Here is a 16,763-nt window from a genome sequence, read left to right as displayed (position 1 = left end):
TTATTACCATCCTTTACAGTAACCAAAGATAAAGTCAGTTGAAATGGTTCTTGGCAGTCTCGGTTTCTGCACTAAACAAACACAGTTATTTCAACCCTTCCTGATACGCTGTATCTTCTTCCTCGTGTAATTTTTATTTCTGTTTTCTAGACTCCTCAGGACCTCATCTGAGAGCTTGTTTGTGCTGGATAAAACAGAGTAGAACCGAGTAATTACATCTCAGGATATTGCTACTCCATCTGAAAATGGGATTTCCCTTTTACTGCTGCACCATTGCATTGGTGGCTGGTGTTATATATTTTGGGTGTGGGTTTTTTGTTTTTTTTTTTTTTTTTTTTTTACTGCTACTGTGGGCAGTTTCACCCGGATGTATTTTTACAAGAGGTGCCTTCCTGGTTTTCATACTGTGAACCGCCAGTTGCCGATTTATTCGATGTTCGTTGCTGACTGAAGTAGCCGTTTTGTTGCCAGGCTGTTAAGGGACAAGGTGACTCGTCACGGGCCCCAAAATTGGCAGTGTTGTGTGGCTGCTTCTGCAGTGACGGGACCAACACCGAAAACTTGGCAGTCAGAGAGGGTTTCTGGCGGCAGTTCACAGCGTGGGCCCGTCGTTCCCCCTCGGGGCGTTCGCAGCCCCACAGCGGGTGGGCACCCGGCGCTCGGCCCCGCCGCCGGCGCCGCCTCCCCGCTCCGCTTCCTGCCGTTTCCTTGGCAACAGCCAGGGCCCTTCACCAGGCGCCGTCGCCCGCCTATGGCGTCCGCTGTTGGGAGCCTATCCGGGTGGCTGTTGGCGCCAAGGCGCCTGCCCGAGAGCCGTGAGGCGAGCGGTGGCGGCAGGCGGTGAGCGGGGCAGCCGCGCAGGGGCCTTCCACGGCGCGGTCCCTGCGGGTTGGCGGGTGCGCCCGGGCCGTGCCGCGGCTCCCGGCGCCATGGCCGTGCCCTCCCTCCACAAGTGCCTCCAAGTGAGTGGGGCCCTCGGCGGTGCCGGCCCGCGGGGTCGCCTCCCGGCCGTCCGGGGCGGGCCCCGGCGCTCGGGAGCCCCGCGGAAGGCCCTTCCGCCCCGCCCCGGCCTGGAGAGAGCGCCCGGGGACACTCGGGGACGGCGACTCTGGGCTCGGCCGGGTTTGCCTTTGCCTTCAGGGGCAGAGCTCACGCTTGCAGCAGCTTGGTCTTGCTGATCTTCCTTCTCTTGGCCGCATATCCGGTTTTACTTCGTGCCCTGTATGCTGGGGCCCGATAGTTAGTCGCACTTGGTGCGTTTTGGGAAATAGTCGTGATTGCACAGTGCTGGGCGAGGGGCAGCGAATGTGCGTGCAAGCAGTTCAGTCTTTCGGCTTTCTTGAAGTTAAAACAGATACGAGCTTAGTTGCAGACCTGGTGTTTAGTGTTTAGAAGTGTACCTGAAAGCGTGTATGTTTTTTTCTCTTTGTGATTTTTTTTTGTAAAAATGCAAAACCAGTTTGCCTTATTGTTCACTAATGAATTATGAAGTTTCATCAGAAGCCTGCAATATATATGTTAACGAAGCTGTGCTTTAGTTAAGTGTTCATAAAGTTTGAAGCCAATTATTTTTCCTGCCATTTTTCTTTATATAATGTAGTAAAACTTTTGGGAGAGAACTTCGATTTGAAATGTTACTGGCTTAATTAACACTTCGTATAAAAATGCTGTTTGATTTTTCTTTTTTATTTCTCTTCAGCTCAGTGATGAAAATGAACAGTTAGTCAAGAAGTTGAAAAAACTACAGATAAAAAATAAAGAGCTAGAAAAGAACCTGCATCAGATCCAAGAAAAACAGCATCTGCAGCATTTAATGCATGACTATGTCACAAGCAGAGAGTAAGAATTGTCAGACATTTCTTTTTGCGTCAAAAGAAGTGCAGTATTTTAGGACTTGCACCTTGTTAGTCTTCAAATGAACTAGGCCTTATCTGTTGGCAGATTTTGAGGGGCTGTCTGTGAACAGGAGGGTAGAGATGGAGAGTGCTGAAGGCATGTAAAGGAACAAAGGATGACTGGGGCAGCTTGTATGAAATTCCCTGCGGTAGTGAAAAAAACAGTTTTAATAGCGATAAGTAATAGCCCTGCTTAGCCAGCATGCTATCCGTGTCTAACTGCAAAGAATTTTAGACTGTTTTTGCAACAAACAGTAGTAAGATAGTTAAATTGCATCAGTGATGTCTAAAATAACTGGGACCCTAGGACCTGAAAAACAATAGTGCTAGTGTTTTGGAGAGTGTCCTGCCAGGATTTAAGTACCTGTTTGGAGAAATTTTCAAGTTTGAATTTTGATGTGTTTATGGTCCTGTATGGAAACCTTTTCTGTAAAATCAAACTGAAAAGTAACTTAGCCTTTTTCAGTTGCTTTGTTTGATCCAATTAAAATCATAAAGTCTAATTTTATTAAACTGTTATATTTGTTTCAATTAAGTGTTCAAGTTCAAACAGAAACCCATTTATGGCATAAGGGTGGATACAGCAAGGATCTTATTCTAGAGCGTGGCAGTGTCAGGTGAGTTCGTGGAAATTGCTTCTTCGCAGAATTAAATATTATTCCCTGTAGGGTAGAATACATTGTTCAAGTCAGTTGAATTTTTGTTGACTGTTGTGGAAGCGGCTTTCAGCCCTTAAAACAATGGAAAATAGTTTTATTTGCACTTCAAAGGGAAATACTAAATCTTAGATTAAACTTGAAAATAGCACTAAATAAAGAACAAAATGGATTTCTTTCTCCAGTCTTTCATTGAGAAAAATTGAATGAGCCAAGGAAACTCCTTTGTGCATGTGTGTACATGTATCATCTTTTTCATAGATTTTTAACCTAGGATTACGTAATTTCATTTTCTATTTTGTGGGAGCTTTCTTAGCTGATTTTTTTATAGCTCAGTTTTATGTGTGTGTAAAATTTGTAAGCTGGTGTTGTTTTTGAAATAAGCCAGACAAGTGATTCTGCTTTTCAGTCTAACGGATTTTCAGAGCCACGACTTACTGTATTTTGTCAATTAATGCTAGAAATAAACTCTTATAACTGCTTTTTTGATGCAAAAGATACATTTTTGCTTTAAGAAAATACATACTGAAGCATTTTAACAACTAGGCATGCTACAGAAAATGTTTGTCCATCCGTTTGTGACTTGATTTTAAAATAGATATGAAAATGGGCTGTGGATCTTATGAAGATAGATGCTGTCCCTACTGCTCTTGATTCAAGCACTCTGTTTTTAGTGTTTCCTTTACATGGCTGTAGAAGGCCTGTTATCTCTTTTTTTTTCTTTTTAATACCTTTACAGCGTACCAGACTGTCTTTGCAAACTATGTAGGAAGACTGGATGTGTAGCTCAGGTCGTGAATTGAGTACCTAATTAGATGCTTATGTGGAAGAAGTCTGAGTTACTCTTTGAATCTAGTGCTGGACTTGCTTTGTATTAGGTTGCATGTAGATAACCTGACCTAGCTTTTATCCTAGCATCTATTTGTATGTTATTTTACAAAGCTGTTCCGTACTATAGTAGTGCTCATTCTGCTTGTGGTGCGCAGTCATGACTTAGTATGAATACCAGCTGTTACTTGAGTTCCTATTAAAATAGGAAAAATGTCTGTTCGTGTTCCTCAGTTACATTATGGGCCTGATATATGTAGACTGAATACTATGGAATATGGGAGGGAACTAGTGTAGCAGAACTTGATGCAAGATAATGTGAAAGCGAAAGATGTTGATATCCTAAATCTATTTATTTTACATTGATTTTTACCCACCCACACTCATTTTCTCGCTGATTTCTTTCACTTGTATCCTCACACCCACATACTCAGAAGCAGTGAGGTGTGTGTGTCCAGGTGATCTGGCCAGGGTTGTTTGTGTGCAGCATGGAGCGCTGGGGACATTGTGTCACGAGTCCTCATCGTGGGTTCTTGGTGGCAAGAAACTAGTTTCTGGACAAGCTTTTTCATGTCCTTTAGGGGCGGTGTTTTGCCATCCCTGTTGTGCTAATGGGGGAGAGGAATGATATACGTGACATGCTGCAAAGTCGTTGCCACCCTCCTGTTGCTAGTGTGTGGGTCTTAGATCACCGAGTTACTTGTCCTCAGGTTTAATCAGAGTGTGGCCATGTGGGCTGGACAAAAGCCACAGGGTCCTCAGTCTGGCTGAGTGACAGAGATTCTTTGCCATCGATACAGACCATTCTTTTAACTCTCACTTTGTGGTTTTTTTTCTGGAGCTTGCTTTCTGTGTTGTTGGTGACACTTCATTTGCACCCATGTTAAATATTTCTGTTACAAGTGTCTACAGTACAGCTGCATTCAAAGTGATCTCTGTGGGACGTCTGTAATACTTGTATCATAAAGGATGCACGTTTTGTTGGCTTTCATATTTTATTGCAAATATTCATTTCTTCTGTTTTAGACTACTTCAGATGTATAATGAGCTACAGAAACGTTACATTAAAGAAATCAAAACAAACCAGGAGCAAAGTGAAGCAATTAAAAATCTCACTGTAAGTAGAACTTGTAGGAGATGGTGTCAAATAGTCAAACATAAGCTTTTAGGGAGACTGAAAAAATAATTGACTGTGTCCTGGGTTTGGCCAGGACAGGGTTAATTTTCACCGGACTCCAGGAAAGGGGCACAGCTGGGGGTGGGGGCTGACCCCACCTGGCCAGACAGAGCCCGGTATTCCATACCGTGTGCCATCACGCTGGGTTCCGGTGGGGGGGGGGGCGGCGCGGCGGGAAATCGCTCGCGGCTCGGGAGCGCGCGACGCCAGTCCTGTCTGGGAGAGAGGGTCTGTTGTGCGAGTTTGGGTCGTGTTTTCCCCTTATCTGTACCGTTGTTGTTACTGTTCCCTCTGTTTGCCGTTCTGTTAAACTGCCCTTATCCCGACCCACCAGTTTCTGCCTCTTTCTTTCCATTCCCCTCTGCACCGCGGCGGGGGGAGGGGCGGCCGCGTGGTGCTTTTGTTGCCGGCTGCAGCAGTCGAAACCAGAACAGACTGAAAAAATAATTCTTACATTTGTGAAGTGAGACCGTGTTTTTCTTTTTATACTCAGTTTTGTTTCCCATGCCATTGAGGTAATGGGAAGTAGTCCATAGTTCCCTTTGAAATTAAACTTTGTCACCGGTGTGTCTGTAACTGACAGCTGTCTCCCCTTACCCTGCTTTTTTCTTTACTCACCTATCTACGCCTCCTTCCAACTGTATATACATCTTCCGACCTGTCTTGCACCAGCCCTGACATTTTTCTGCATGTGTCATGAGCTGATTTATTTCAGAAATCCATCAGTAAGCTAACCAAACAAGGGCAGATAGTCTTCTGTCAGGTAGCAAGGTCTCTTGGCTTGCTGTGCAAAGAGACTGGCATCATAACTGGAGCAAAAGTAGGGTTGCGTGGCCAGGAGTGGTTCAAGAAGCTTCAAGTGGATATTGCCTCTTTAGGCATTGATCAAGGATTAGAGCTGACCAGTCTCATTAATTTCCTCCTAAGGAATCTGGAACATATGCTTTATTTGTAAATTAATATTCATTATGATTTGGATTATGTGTTCTTAGGAGGTGGCAATTGCTGCCATAAAAGTATGCTTTGTTGTGCGGAAAGGTTTAGTATCTTTGTACATGTACCTTTATACTGTCTGGCGAGCATGTGCTCAGTAACAGATTTTTTGAAACACTTTTGATGTATGCGAAACTTCACTTGCTGTGATTTTTTTCTTCTTTCAGACACTTTGGATGAATGTAGTTTTAAGTCGGCAACTGAAAGCTCTAGGTTTGCATTCAGGGTATGTTTTTAATGGTATTCAGTTGAACTGTGTTTGTTCTATGAATTTTAAAAAACTTTTAGTTTCTTGACAGATTAAAATTCATGAGCTAGAGCATAATCTTCGAGAGCAGAGGCAAAGAATCGAGCAACTGGAACGCAAAAAGGTTTCTTGGAAAACTAGTGCTGTTTCTGAAAAAAGAAGTCGAACCCCAGAGGGAGAAGTAACATCTTGTGGGGGCTTATCTAAAAAGAAGGAGTCCTGTTGCAGTGAATATTTAGGTAATAGTATGGTTGATTCTGATGATGTTCCTTTCAGTATGCCCATTGGAGAGGATGCATTTCAGTTCTGATCCAGAGGCACGCTCCGGGTTATTTCTTCTGCTTCAACCAGCAGTATCTAAAATGCTTTTCATTTTTGAAAACGTGTTATATAAAAATGGCACCTGATAATCAGTGTTCTATCTATGGATCCAGCCCTTCATTTGTTTGTGATAAAAATAAGTGTTTGCTGCTTTTCTCCTTTTCTGAAGTTGGTATGTTGGTGTAATCGGGTGGCAGTGCGTGGCTGTATTTAGTACTATTTATTATTTATTCTAGTAAGCTGTATCTATGTAGATCTCTTAATGATAATGTTTGCTGCTCCGTTCTTTCGTGTATCAGTTTCTGAAAACTAAAGAACCTGGTTTTAGCCTTGAAATGTAGGACAAATCTAGACAGTACTGGCTTGAGCATGTTCTTCCTCACATAAGCAAATCGACAAGTTAAAGGTGCAATCCTGTTCCACTTCAAAGCATAAAAAAAGAGGTTGAAGAGATCATATAATGTAGGCATAATTTTCAGGAAATGTGCTGTCAGGAAGGGCTAATGTAATCCTCTCCCAAGTCAGAAGGTGGTAATCAAGGCATGTGAGGTATGTTTTGTGGAATTTAAAGTGAAACAATCCCACATTCTAAGAATCTGGCAGATCCAGATTATCCAATTGACAGATCCTGTTATCTTTCATAGTACCTGGGAATGTGCTGGGCTGATTCTTAAGAAGAAATCACTTTATGGAAAAGGTACTTTATAAAGGCGAGCCATAATTTTCTAATATCACGAAACGTAGGCAGGTCTTTAGCTGTAATATGATTCATATGAGGGGGAGGTTGACTGTAATGCTTGAAGTCTGTATTTTTTTTGTTTGAATATAGAGCTGTTGTTGAAGGAGATTAAAAAGCTGAAGAAAGAAAATAAAAAGTTGTCTTCAGAAAGGAAAGCACTAAAAAATGAATTAGCCGGATTAGACAAGGTAATTTATTTTAGGACAAGTTTAAGAAGAGGTGATTTGTGAACAATTAACTTTTCTGCCTGAACTGGAACTTGTCTTTAGGCTGAATATGTGCTGTTATCAAACAACATACGTAAAAAAATCAATTTATAACATTCTGAGAAAGAAATGGACATGAATGACTCCTTGAAACATCACCATCCTACAGTACTGCTTGGCTAAGGAAGAGGAATAATGCAATTTTATTGATTTATTTATTTGTTTACTTTTAAAAAGCTGGATTTTCTTGTGGATTTTGTTTTTTTAAATGTTTGGGCAATTTGGTTTCCTTCATGAGAGATTATTTGCCTCAGGTCATTATGACATTAAAATTGTAAGTGCTGGTAACTGTCTTAATTCTGTCCAACAGACATTTGCAGAGATAATAACAATATTTTTTTGAACGATCACTTCTGTTACTTCTTGATGTCAGTGAGAGGAAAGCTGTTTTCTCTTGAACTTAAACATGTCAAAGTTATGCATCTGACAGAGCTCTAAGCTTGCAGAGGGCAGGGCTTTGAAGTTTGCATGGTAGATTGATAGGTGTAGAAACTGAAAGTGTGAAAACTTTGTAATTCTTGAAATTATGTGAGAAGATGAAGAGCTCTTATCTAGCAGTAGAGGACTCAGTTTAATGTACTGACCTAAGATTTTGTGTTCAGCAACAAACTTGTTTAAATTGTTTTTTGCTTTTTCTTCAAGTCTTGTGTTAGAGTTTTTTTTTTTTTTTGAGAATCTGTTTTCTTATCATGCAGTCCTGCTCACAAGCTAAATAATATTATGCTAGCTTTCATTACAGGGGTAACAGTAAAACATGGTGATAGTTCATTAGATGTGAAAATTGTAGAACATTGAGCCAGGGTAACTTCTAGATCTCTGTGCTTGGGAGTTAGGGACAACTTGTGGCTGAAAGTTGCGTCTTTCAGAAGAAAAATATAAAAGTCTGAGGTTATAGCTTTTTATCAGTGACTCTTTTTTTAGGTAGCTTTAAGTCACTGTACGTTATTTAAGATGTATGTAGCTGTTAATTTAAAAAAAAAAAGGAAGAATAGGCAGCAGAATATGTCAAATATAGATGGCTACAAGTGGATACAGTGTCACTCTGGTAGATAGGACTTTCCAAGGTTGATGAAATTAAGTCTTGGGCAGTTATGCTCTGTTTGCTGTCCTTGTATTTTCCAACAACTTCTGACTTCACGTACAAAGGATCAGAATTGCTCAGTAGACTTGCAGGAGCTGAACAAAACATCGTTCCATTTAAGCTATGGGCCATTGATATTTTTAATAAATGAAATTTGCTTCTATGAAGCTGAATTTATGTCCTATTGAATTAGGTCTAACTAGAACTACTTGCAAAGTTATTTGTTCTGGGATAGTGTCATTGCAAAAGGATCAGTATAATAAAGTGAAACCACATAGGCTGACATTAAACAAGTTCAACAGGACTTGATTTTTATGGCTTTCTTGTTGGATTGTTTCTTTACGTTGAGCCTTACGTATTGTGCTTTCATTCCCTCCTTTCTTGTAAATTGCTTTTATTTGAGCCGGTTGAGCGTATTGGATAGTGTTACCCATTTTAGGCTCTGTCAAGTTTAACGCGTCATAAATCTTACGCTTTTGAATACGAAAATCAAACTTTTTAACATAGTGTAGTCATAAATAATAGATCCTATTCTGAAATAGGATATTCATTAACAAAATGTAGTTGTGTTTAAAGTTTTAAACAGATACTAGCAATTTACAGACCTGTTAAGGTCTAAAGATATTTTATATCTTTCTAGGTCTAAACATGTATTCGTTTTTCCATTTTACCCTCTTTAGTATTGTCGTCTTCGAATTTTTACATCATGCTCCTTAGTTTACTCCTCTCATCTTTTTCCTTGCTTGTTGTCCCTTGTTTATAACCTTGCAACTTTCAGATCTCCAAAGTTAATGGTGCATTATCTGCTACTGGCTGACCTCAGCATGTATAGCTATAGTTTTACACAGATGAGTTTGACATTATTCCCATGTCATTTTGGACTGTCATTTTATAGCTTTCTGATAAATGAACATTTTTTCCTTCTCTTAATGTATCTTTCCTATTATTAATCTGTATTTCAGACTCCAATATAACCTGAATTCTGCTCGCATTGTGTGTTCAGAGCAAAGCTTTAAATTATTATGTAAGGTTATAGTTGATTGCTCTATCTTGCTGTAGCTGTGTTTGTGTAACTCAACCATACGCTAAGAAAAATATAGAAAGCATCTTTGAATTTGGGAACAACTGAAATGCTGACTAGCTCTTACTGAGAATGTCTTTGAAAGAAACTTTAAGGTGAATGTTTTTGGATTTTTTGTAGGATTTTTTTGAAGAGGTAGAAGATCTAAAGCATGCTGTACAGGAATCTGTGAAACTGAATAATCAATATGAAAAATGCTTGAAACAAATAAGTGTAATGTATGGACTTCCTTTTACAGCGCACTTGTAACTACTGATTAATTTCATGGCAAGCAGATTTTCCACATTTTTTTTTTTTTACTTACTGCAACTTTTAAACCTGCCATGGCTTATGTAGTACCACATTTTGATAATATTATGGATTCAGTAGTATGATCTCAATATGACAAGCTGCTCTGAAATGTTTTTGTGTTTTGTGCCTTTGGTTTTTGTTTATATGGTTTTAAAATAAACTCTGGTCTGTGTAACTGCACCTGAGTTTCAAAACCTCTCTCTTTCACACTTGTAAAATACATTCATTGAAGGAATGGTTGTGGGTGTTCGTGGGAATATGAGAAGATCTTTGTGTTTTAATTTGAAGAATTTCCCAATTTATCCTTTTCTGTAAACTGTATAAAATCAGCATAGGTGTGTAGATTTGTCAGTCTTTACGAATTTCAGCCCAAAAGGTGTGCCAGTGTGGACAGAAATTAATTATGTCATTAAATTATCACAAAGAGATTTCTTAAAAGAAGTATGCTGAATCCCTGCTTGGAGTTTTTCTTTAATCACAATAAGAAGTTAAAATTTGTGGATGAAGGAAGGATTTAGGGTTTAGAATTTGAAGGAGTGGGCTTAGAAAGATGGGTCAGAGAGTTGTCTTGCAGTATCAAAACAAGAATTCATCAGAAGCTCTTATTTGATTAAAGAGTGAGGTGATTTGAAGAGCTCTGGTATTTGAAGTGCTGAAAGGAAACTGGAGTGCAGAGTCACAGCTGACAAGTTAGAAATGTCATGTTGCTTCCGAGAGCTTGGAACGGTAAGAGACAACTGGCAGATACAGGTCTACCTTGGAGAAGGGAAACCTTGTGGGATTTGAAGCTGAGCTTGTTTGTCACTACATTTCACGAAAGTTTAACATAATTACATTATAGAACTGAGTTTATCTGAAAGCTGTAAGTCTGTACCTTTGTGACGTTGGGATGGCAGAAATGAGTGAAATCTTTGTTATGAGGTAAGAAATACTAACCTTATTGATAACCTAATACAGCTTATTTAGCTTAATAAAAGTATTTGCACAGTCATTAGGGATAGGACTAGGACTCTTGTATCCCACTTTGTCAGGACAGTTTTGTGTAGTTGTAAATTAATGAATAAGTTGGCCTCATAGCATATGGGATGTGCAGAGTTTCTTATTCACAAAGTAAGAGAGAGGGTGAAGTTCCAGAAGTACTTGCTTTCTGGTCTGGCTGTAAACCATTTTATCAAATTTCCCTTGTTTCGTTCTCGGCCTGCTTTTAAATCAAAGCTGGATATGTTCTGAACAGAGATGGAAAAGGGAATGAGGAGTGAGGCAAGTTTGTGTTGCCGGTAAACTTGACAGATGAAAATAGGAAGGATAGCATATATGGTGGCTGTATCTGAAGTGCAAAAATGCATCTAATATTTGTTAGTAAGCAAAATAAATGTTAATGCTGGAGAAGGAAAATATCAAACTTTTTTTTTTTTTTTGAGTGCTAGTGGTTTGAGCATTTTTTTTCCATAGTTTTGTGGTATAAAGTTATACTTCTAATGTGTTTAAACTTTAGTGACATTATAGGGCTACAAGGATGATGAGGGGACTGGAGCATCTCTCCTACAAGGAAAGGCTGAGGGAGCTGGGCTTGTTCAGCCTGAAGAAGAGAAAGCTGAGAGGGGACCTAATAAATGCTTATAAATATCTGAAGGGTGGGTGTCAGGAGGATGGGGCCAAACTGTTTTCAGTGGTGCCCAGCAACAGGACAAGGGGCAACGGGCACAAACTGAAGCAGAGGAAGTTCCGTCTGAACATGAGGAAGAACTTCTTCCCTCTGAGGGTGACGGAGCACTGGAACAGGCTGCCCAGGGAGGTTGTGGAGTCTCCTTCTCTGGAGATATTCAAGACCCGCCTGGATGCGGTCCTGTGCAGCCTGCTGTAGGTGACCCTGCTTCAGCAGGGGGGTTGGACTAGATGACCCACAGAGGGCCCTTCCAACCCCGAACATTCTGTGATTCTGTGGCTATTAAATGAATCAGAAACTGTCCTTGTCTGCAGGCTGATTTTGAAGTGGTGTGCAGAATGGCTCTTAAAACGTGCAGGCAAGGAAGAGTTCAAGGTGGTTTCTCTCCTGCCTAAAGAATATGTAAGTTGGCTGAATACAAGATTGTGACTTGCAGAATTTTGCTGTTTGCCCACCACAGAAGGTCAGAGTTTTCCATTATAGAGTACGTTCTCTGCCCAGACAACTGAAAATAATCAACATGGTGAAAATATTGATCTCACCTTTTTGATCAGCTTTTAAAAATCAGTTTTGCATCAGGCCACTCCCCTCTAGAACAAGAACAGTGAGAAATCTTTCAGTCTTTTCTCATAACTGATATCCTCAAGCTCTAGCGCAAATCCATATTCTAGATCATCTTCATAATCGGCCATGCAAGGAGGGGTTGTGGCAACGTGTTCTACAGCGGCGTGTTGAACCGCAGCTCCATCTTGCAGTGCGCGCGCGCGCCGACAGCAGCGTTGTTGTGGACCTTTCCGTCGGGTGCGAGAGGATCGCTCTCTTTTGCGTGGGTCTCCAGCCCTTGGGTACCCGTACGTGAGGCTCAGATCGCTGCTGCACGTGTGCGGTTTGCGGTTCAACCGCGTTTGCTTCGGTGCGCGGAAATGTGCAGCCGCAGCCCCGAGCAGCTTCTTTTTATTTTCCTGCTCTTTTTTTCTTTCACTATCAAGAAAGCTGGAAATGTTGGGTGCGGATGGGAGATCTCCTGGCATCTTCCACATCTGTGGCACAACTCCCAGACCAGTAACAGCGAGCAGCAGAAACACTGGGACAGAGCCTGTGTGTGTAGAAATGACCGGCTCTGTGGTGTCGGTTGTGTCAGTTGCTGCTTGTCACTTTTGAAAATGGCAGTTTTGCCTTGAAGATTTTTTATTTTCTACTAATTTCAGCTTTTTATTTTGCATTTGATAGGATCATTTTACTTCTGAATATATGATTTTTAAACTTCTTTTTTTCCACAGATCTGTAAAACTGGCTTTTTGCTGCAGCTCTGTAGCTGTTTGGACAGCTTCCAAAGAAATTTGATATGTGAAAAATAATGTAATGAAAAGCTTCCAGAGAATGTGTAGATATTGATAGAAAAATGGCAGGTTTTATTTGTTTTAAGCGTTGTGTAGGTTGTGAATAAGAAGTGTCACAGAGTATTTTTGGCTTTTTTTTTTTTTTTTTTTTTTTTTTTTCCCTAATGCAAGTTAAACAACTTACTGGCATTCAAATCAGTACTATCCGAGGAGACTATCTGGGACGACCAAGTCTACTTCCGAATTCTGGGGTAGGTGCGGTTTGTGCAGGGTAAGCCTGTATGAGTTTGTGTGCTTAGAGTTAAGAATTTACCTGTCTTTTGTCCTTGTTGCTGTATCTGTTGAACAGACATTTCTGCTTTAATCTTGCCTTGTTGCGAGATGTGCAACAAAATCGTGTTGATTTTTATTGCTAGTTAATGTGCAGATGAGCTTAATGTTAAACAAGTTGATCAGCCTTTCTGTGTAGTTCCTCCGTATGGTGAAATTGTGACGTCTGACCAGTGGCTTTCTCTGGCTAAAGTGAGTTTAGATAAACTGAATTACATGCTATTAAGTATTAGTCATGCTAGCATTAAATAATGCGCATTAGAAATGTTACATGATGCAGACTGATGGTTCTTTGTCTGAATAACTACTTTGTAGTGGTGATACGCGAAGCTCATGTTAGAAAATCAGTGGCTTCATAGCCATTCTTACTATCAAGTAGAGGTTTTGATTGAAAAAATAAGAAAATAATCACATGTCAGTTTTTGATTTCTGTAAGACATCAATCAAATGGGCTAGGGCATTGGGCAGTAAAGCAGTCTAAGTTTTGTTCTGTGTTCTGCGTGTAACTGAGACCAGGGTTTTAGAGAAGATGCACTATTTTTTTTCAGTACTGTGTTCTGTAATTGCCAACGTACTATATTAGTCCTATGTTAGAATTTTTCTGTTGTAGGAAGCAAAATTGCAATCCCGTTCTTGGCTGGGTGACAAGACTTTTCTTTGTGGACTTCTCTAGAAGTTTGTTCACGAGCAGGTGGAGTAACATCTCTGTAGCTCTCCTGGAGTCCCTTTTACTGTGATCGTGCTACAGAGTTTACCTTTAAAAAGTGGATCTTTCAGAGGCGCAGTACTCTGCAGGCTGAAACCCCGAGAGGCTGTGTGTGGAACCCAAGTCATTTCACTTGAAAGTAACGCTGGCATCCCTGTCCTCTCAGGTGGGATGCTTGTTTCTGTGGGCACTTACACTGGAAAAGTGTTTCTGCCAAGGACTGTAGAAGTAACAGAACTGGCAAAATGTGGGTATTTCCTCCTTACACCAGGAATAACGAGGTTCTGCTAAATGCCTGTGAACAAGTGAAACAATCAATGAGCCCTGTTACAGTTGTGACTTATCAGAGTGAAGACACTTGTTTTGGATTAGCCTTTAAAATGACATAAAATAAAATTATAGTTTCAAAAGGGGTGGGTTCCCTGTTTGAGTTACACAGTACCCAAGGTGGAAGAAATCAGTAAATACAGTAAGTTTACCAGCTTAGGCTCATTTTCTTCAGCTGTAACACAGCTTCTGTTTCCAAGGCTTAGATGTTTCTGTGCTTCCCCCTGGTAGAAATGAAGCAGTGTTAGTTAACTAGTTGTGATTCTGTGCCTCCATCCCTAGAAAGCAAAGCTCTGGTGAACTTGTTTTGGGATAGTAAATGGCTTTTGGTTTTTGGAGATGCTTACCATGAGCCATATTAAAGGTGGTAATTGCACTGGTTTGGTGTAGTCATGTTATGTGACTTGTGCCAGAAAGTGGTTGCACGTGGCATCGCAGTGGTCAGGGTTGATATGGATCCTAATGGAATCCCCTTCTATTTATCTTTTTTTTTTTTCCCCCTGCTGTTCAAGCTGAGTTCTGTCTTTGACCCCTACTCACAGTGTTTTCACTGTATAGTTAAAAAAACCCAAACAATCAAGCATCGTGCAACAAGATTCCGGCAGGCTTTAAACTAGTTGCCTTGCTGCTGGTAGGAGAGTGCTGTTCCAGGCTCAGCAGCGTGGACACCTCTGTGGGTTATACAAGTGTGTCCGAAGGAAAAAACCAACTTTGCTCTTTCGGGCAATTACACATTTCCAAATCTTTCAGGGTGACAAGAAGCTAACACTATAAGCCTTTACGTGGTAGCTTTTCACAGGGATTTTGTCTTAATGAATATTTTATTCTGTGTTTTCTCCACAGGGATTTTGTAGCCTATTGTGGTCCTTGACAAGCCCCTGCCATTGGGAGAGAGGCTTACGCTGGTACTGCAATGCTGGGCTCTAGCTTGACCACTGTGAAGAGTCTTCCTTTGAAGAAGAGGCTCAGTTTCCTGCTGAAACTGGTGTGCTTTGTCATCTCAGTGTTAATATTCTGTGAATTTTTAATTTATTATGTGGTAATTTTTCAATGTCGATGGCCGGAAGTGAAAGGTGGAGCACGCATGGGTGAAAAAGAGACTTCGTCTTCAGTCCTAAAGGCCATAATTTTAGCTGATACTCACCTGCTTGGTGAAATCAAAGGACATTGGCTGGATAAGCTAAGAAGGTAATAATTTCTTTGCATAAGCTCCATTCTGGTTTTAGAGTTTTTCATAGCAGCTAACAGGCCAGATGTTTAAAACCAGTGTTGTGGTACTTGTGAGAAGTGTGCACGCTGCCTCTGACTCACCTGTCTGGATCTGCGCTGGATGGTAAACCAGTGTTGAGAGGTTAATGAATGGGACTTATTGGGGCAGTGCAGGCTTGAGCGTTTGTTTAGTATGTGGATGTAGATGCCTGAGCATTCTAGATGGGTCAGACAGTCTTTTCCAGTGTGTAACTGTTTTACAGGGTGCCTTAAAAATGAGCCGGTTAACTATTGGGACATCCAAGTTAATACCTCTAATTGCAGAGGTAAGGAAACCGATAGACAGTTATCTCTGTAGTAGGAGAATCAGCGGCAAGATCACATTTCAACCCGAAGATAATCCAATCCTGTGGGTACTGCACAAAGCCATGTTTCTGTTAGTCCAAAAAACCAGCAGAATGCTGAAAGAAAGTGCTAATTCTACCATGATACGAACATTGTAAACTTCTGGTGAAGAAATGAGCATAGTAGATGTGCAGTAATTCGCTGTTCTAATTAATTGCCATTTAATGGAATTGTGATGAATACAGATGAACAAATTGGTATCGCTTCCTGCATGAGTTGGTCATGATTGTATTGTGGTGGAATTACCCACCATGTAAGATGCACCTACGGTACTTAAACCTGATTTCTAAGTATTTAATTTGAATTTCATATTAGCACTTGAAATGTGTAGGAGCCATCTTCCCATTCCTGCCAGGCTGTGTTTGTGTGTTCAGAGTTGAGGATCCAGAAGTTAGACAGTGATGACTGGGTATGTATTTTCCCTTCAGGGAATGGCAAATGGAGAGATCTTTCCAAACTGCCATATGGTTACTGCAGCCAGATATTGTCTTTATTCTGGGAGATGTCTTTGATGAAGGAAAATGGAGCTCACCTCAGGTACGACATCAGCAGCTCTCTTATTTAAAAAAATGAGGATTTCTTGAAGGAAATGGATGGCAGAAGAAAGCAGACTAGGTATGCAAGGCTTTCTTCAGTATTACTACTGGTAGAAGTTTCTAGTTGTTTAGATATGAGTTGAAATGGTGTGATTCTCCTTCATTTTTGGTAGTATCTTGGCACTTCCCCCCGCATATAAAACTTATAAAATGTAAGCATCTCACAGTGTGTGCTTATGTATTAGGTACTAGTGGTCCCCTTCAATAATGTGGACCAGCAGTAACTTCTCCATTTGTTTTTTCATGCAGGCGTGGGCAGATGATGTCAGGAGATTTCGGAAAATGTTTAAGTATCCAGTTTCTACTGAGCTAGTGGTTGTCGCTGGGAATCATGACATTGGATTTCATTATGAGTAAGTCTTGTCAGGGAAAGGAGTGCGCAAGTGCCAAGAGCGAAACGTCAGCATGCGTACTGTAACTGGTTTTGTGTGCGAGTGACCTCCTGTGTGTTCATACAGAAACGTTTTGATCAGAACCGAATTAGAAGGGACTGTAATTTAGAGCAAGGTCTTAAAACGTGTCCACCTGTGCACAATGCACCCTCGGAATACATTTTAGAACAGTTTTCAGGCTATTCTGATGCTTCTCTTAGCCTGTGTGACGTTGCTC

At 40.8% G+C, this 16,763-nt stretch overlaps 1 protein-coding gene across 6 annotated transcripts in view; it reads left to right on the top strand.

The window, feature by feature from the left end:
* MPPE1 (metallophosphoesterase 1) overlaps window positions 1-16,763 on the top strand; it is a 32,318-nt gene that overhangs the window by 7,615 nt on the left and 7,940 nt on the right. For 2 of the 6 annotated variants that reach the window (XM_075416486.1, XM_075416491.1), the window contains exons 2-4: window positions 14,788-15,132; window positions 15,987-16,095; window positions 16,404-16,507. In XM_075416486.1, coding sequence (XP_075272601.1) covers window positions 14,858-15,132; window positions 15,987-16,095; window positions 16,404-16,507 — 488 coding nt within the window. In that variant the 5' untranslated portion in view covers window positions 14,788-14,857. Of the gene's footprint in view, window positions 1-882; window positions 963-4,405; window positions 4,497-6,958; window positions 7,045-14,787; window positions 15,133-15,986; window positions 16,096-16,403; window positions 16,508-16,763 lie in introns of those variants that run through there. The other 4 variants (XM_075416488.1, XM_075416487.1, XM_075416489.1 and 1 more) reach the window with 4 other exon arrangements.

Source organism: Opisthocomus hoazin, chromosome 3, assembly GCF_030867145.1.
Source record: "Opisthocomus hoazin isolate bOpiHoa1 chromosome 3, bOpiHoa1.hap1, whole genome shotgun sequence".
Lineage (NCBI taxonomy): Eukaryota > Metazoa > Chordata > Aves > Opisthocomiformes > Opisthocomidae > Opisthocomus > Opisthocomus hoazin.
The sequence above is the reverse complement of the archived record's forward strand: the minus strand, read 5'-3'. Positions and strand labels throughout refer to the sequence as shown.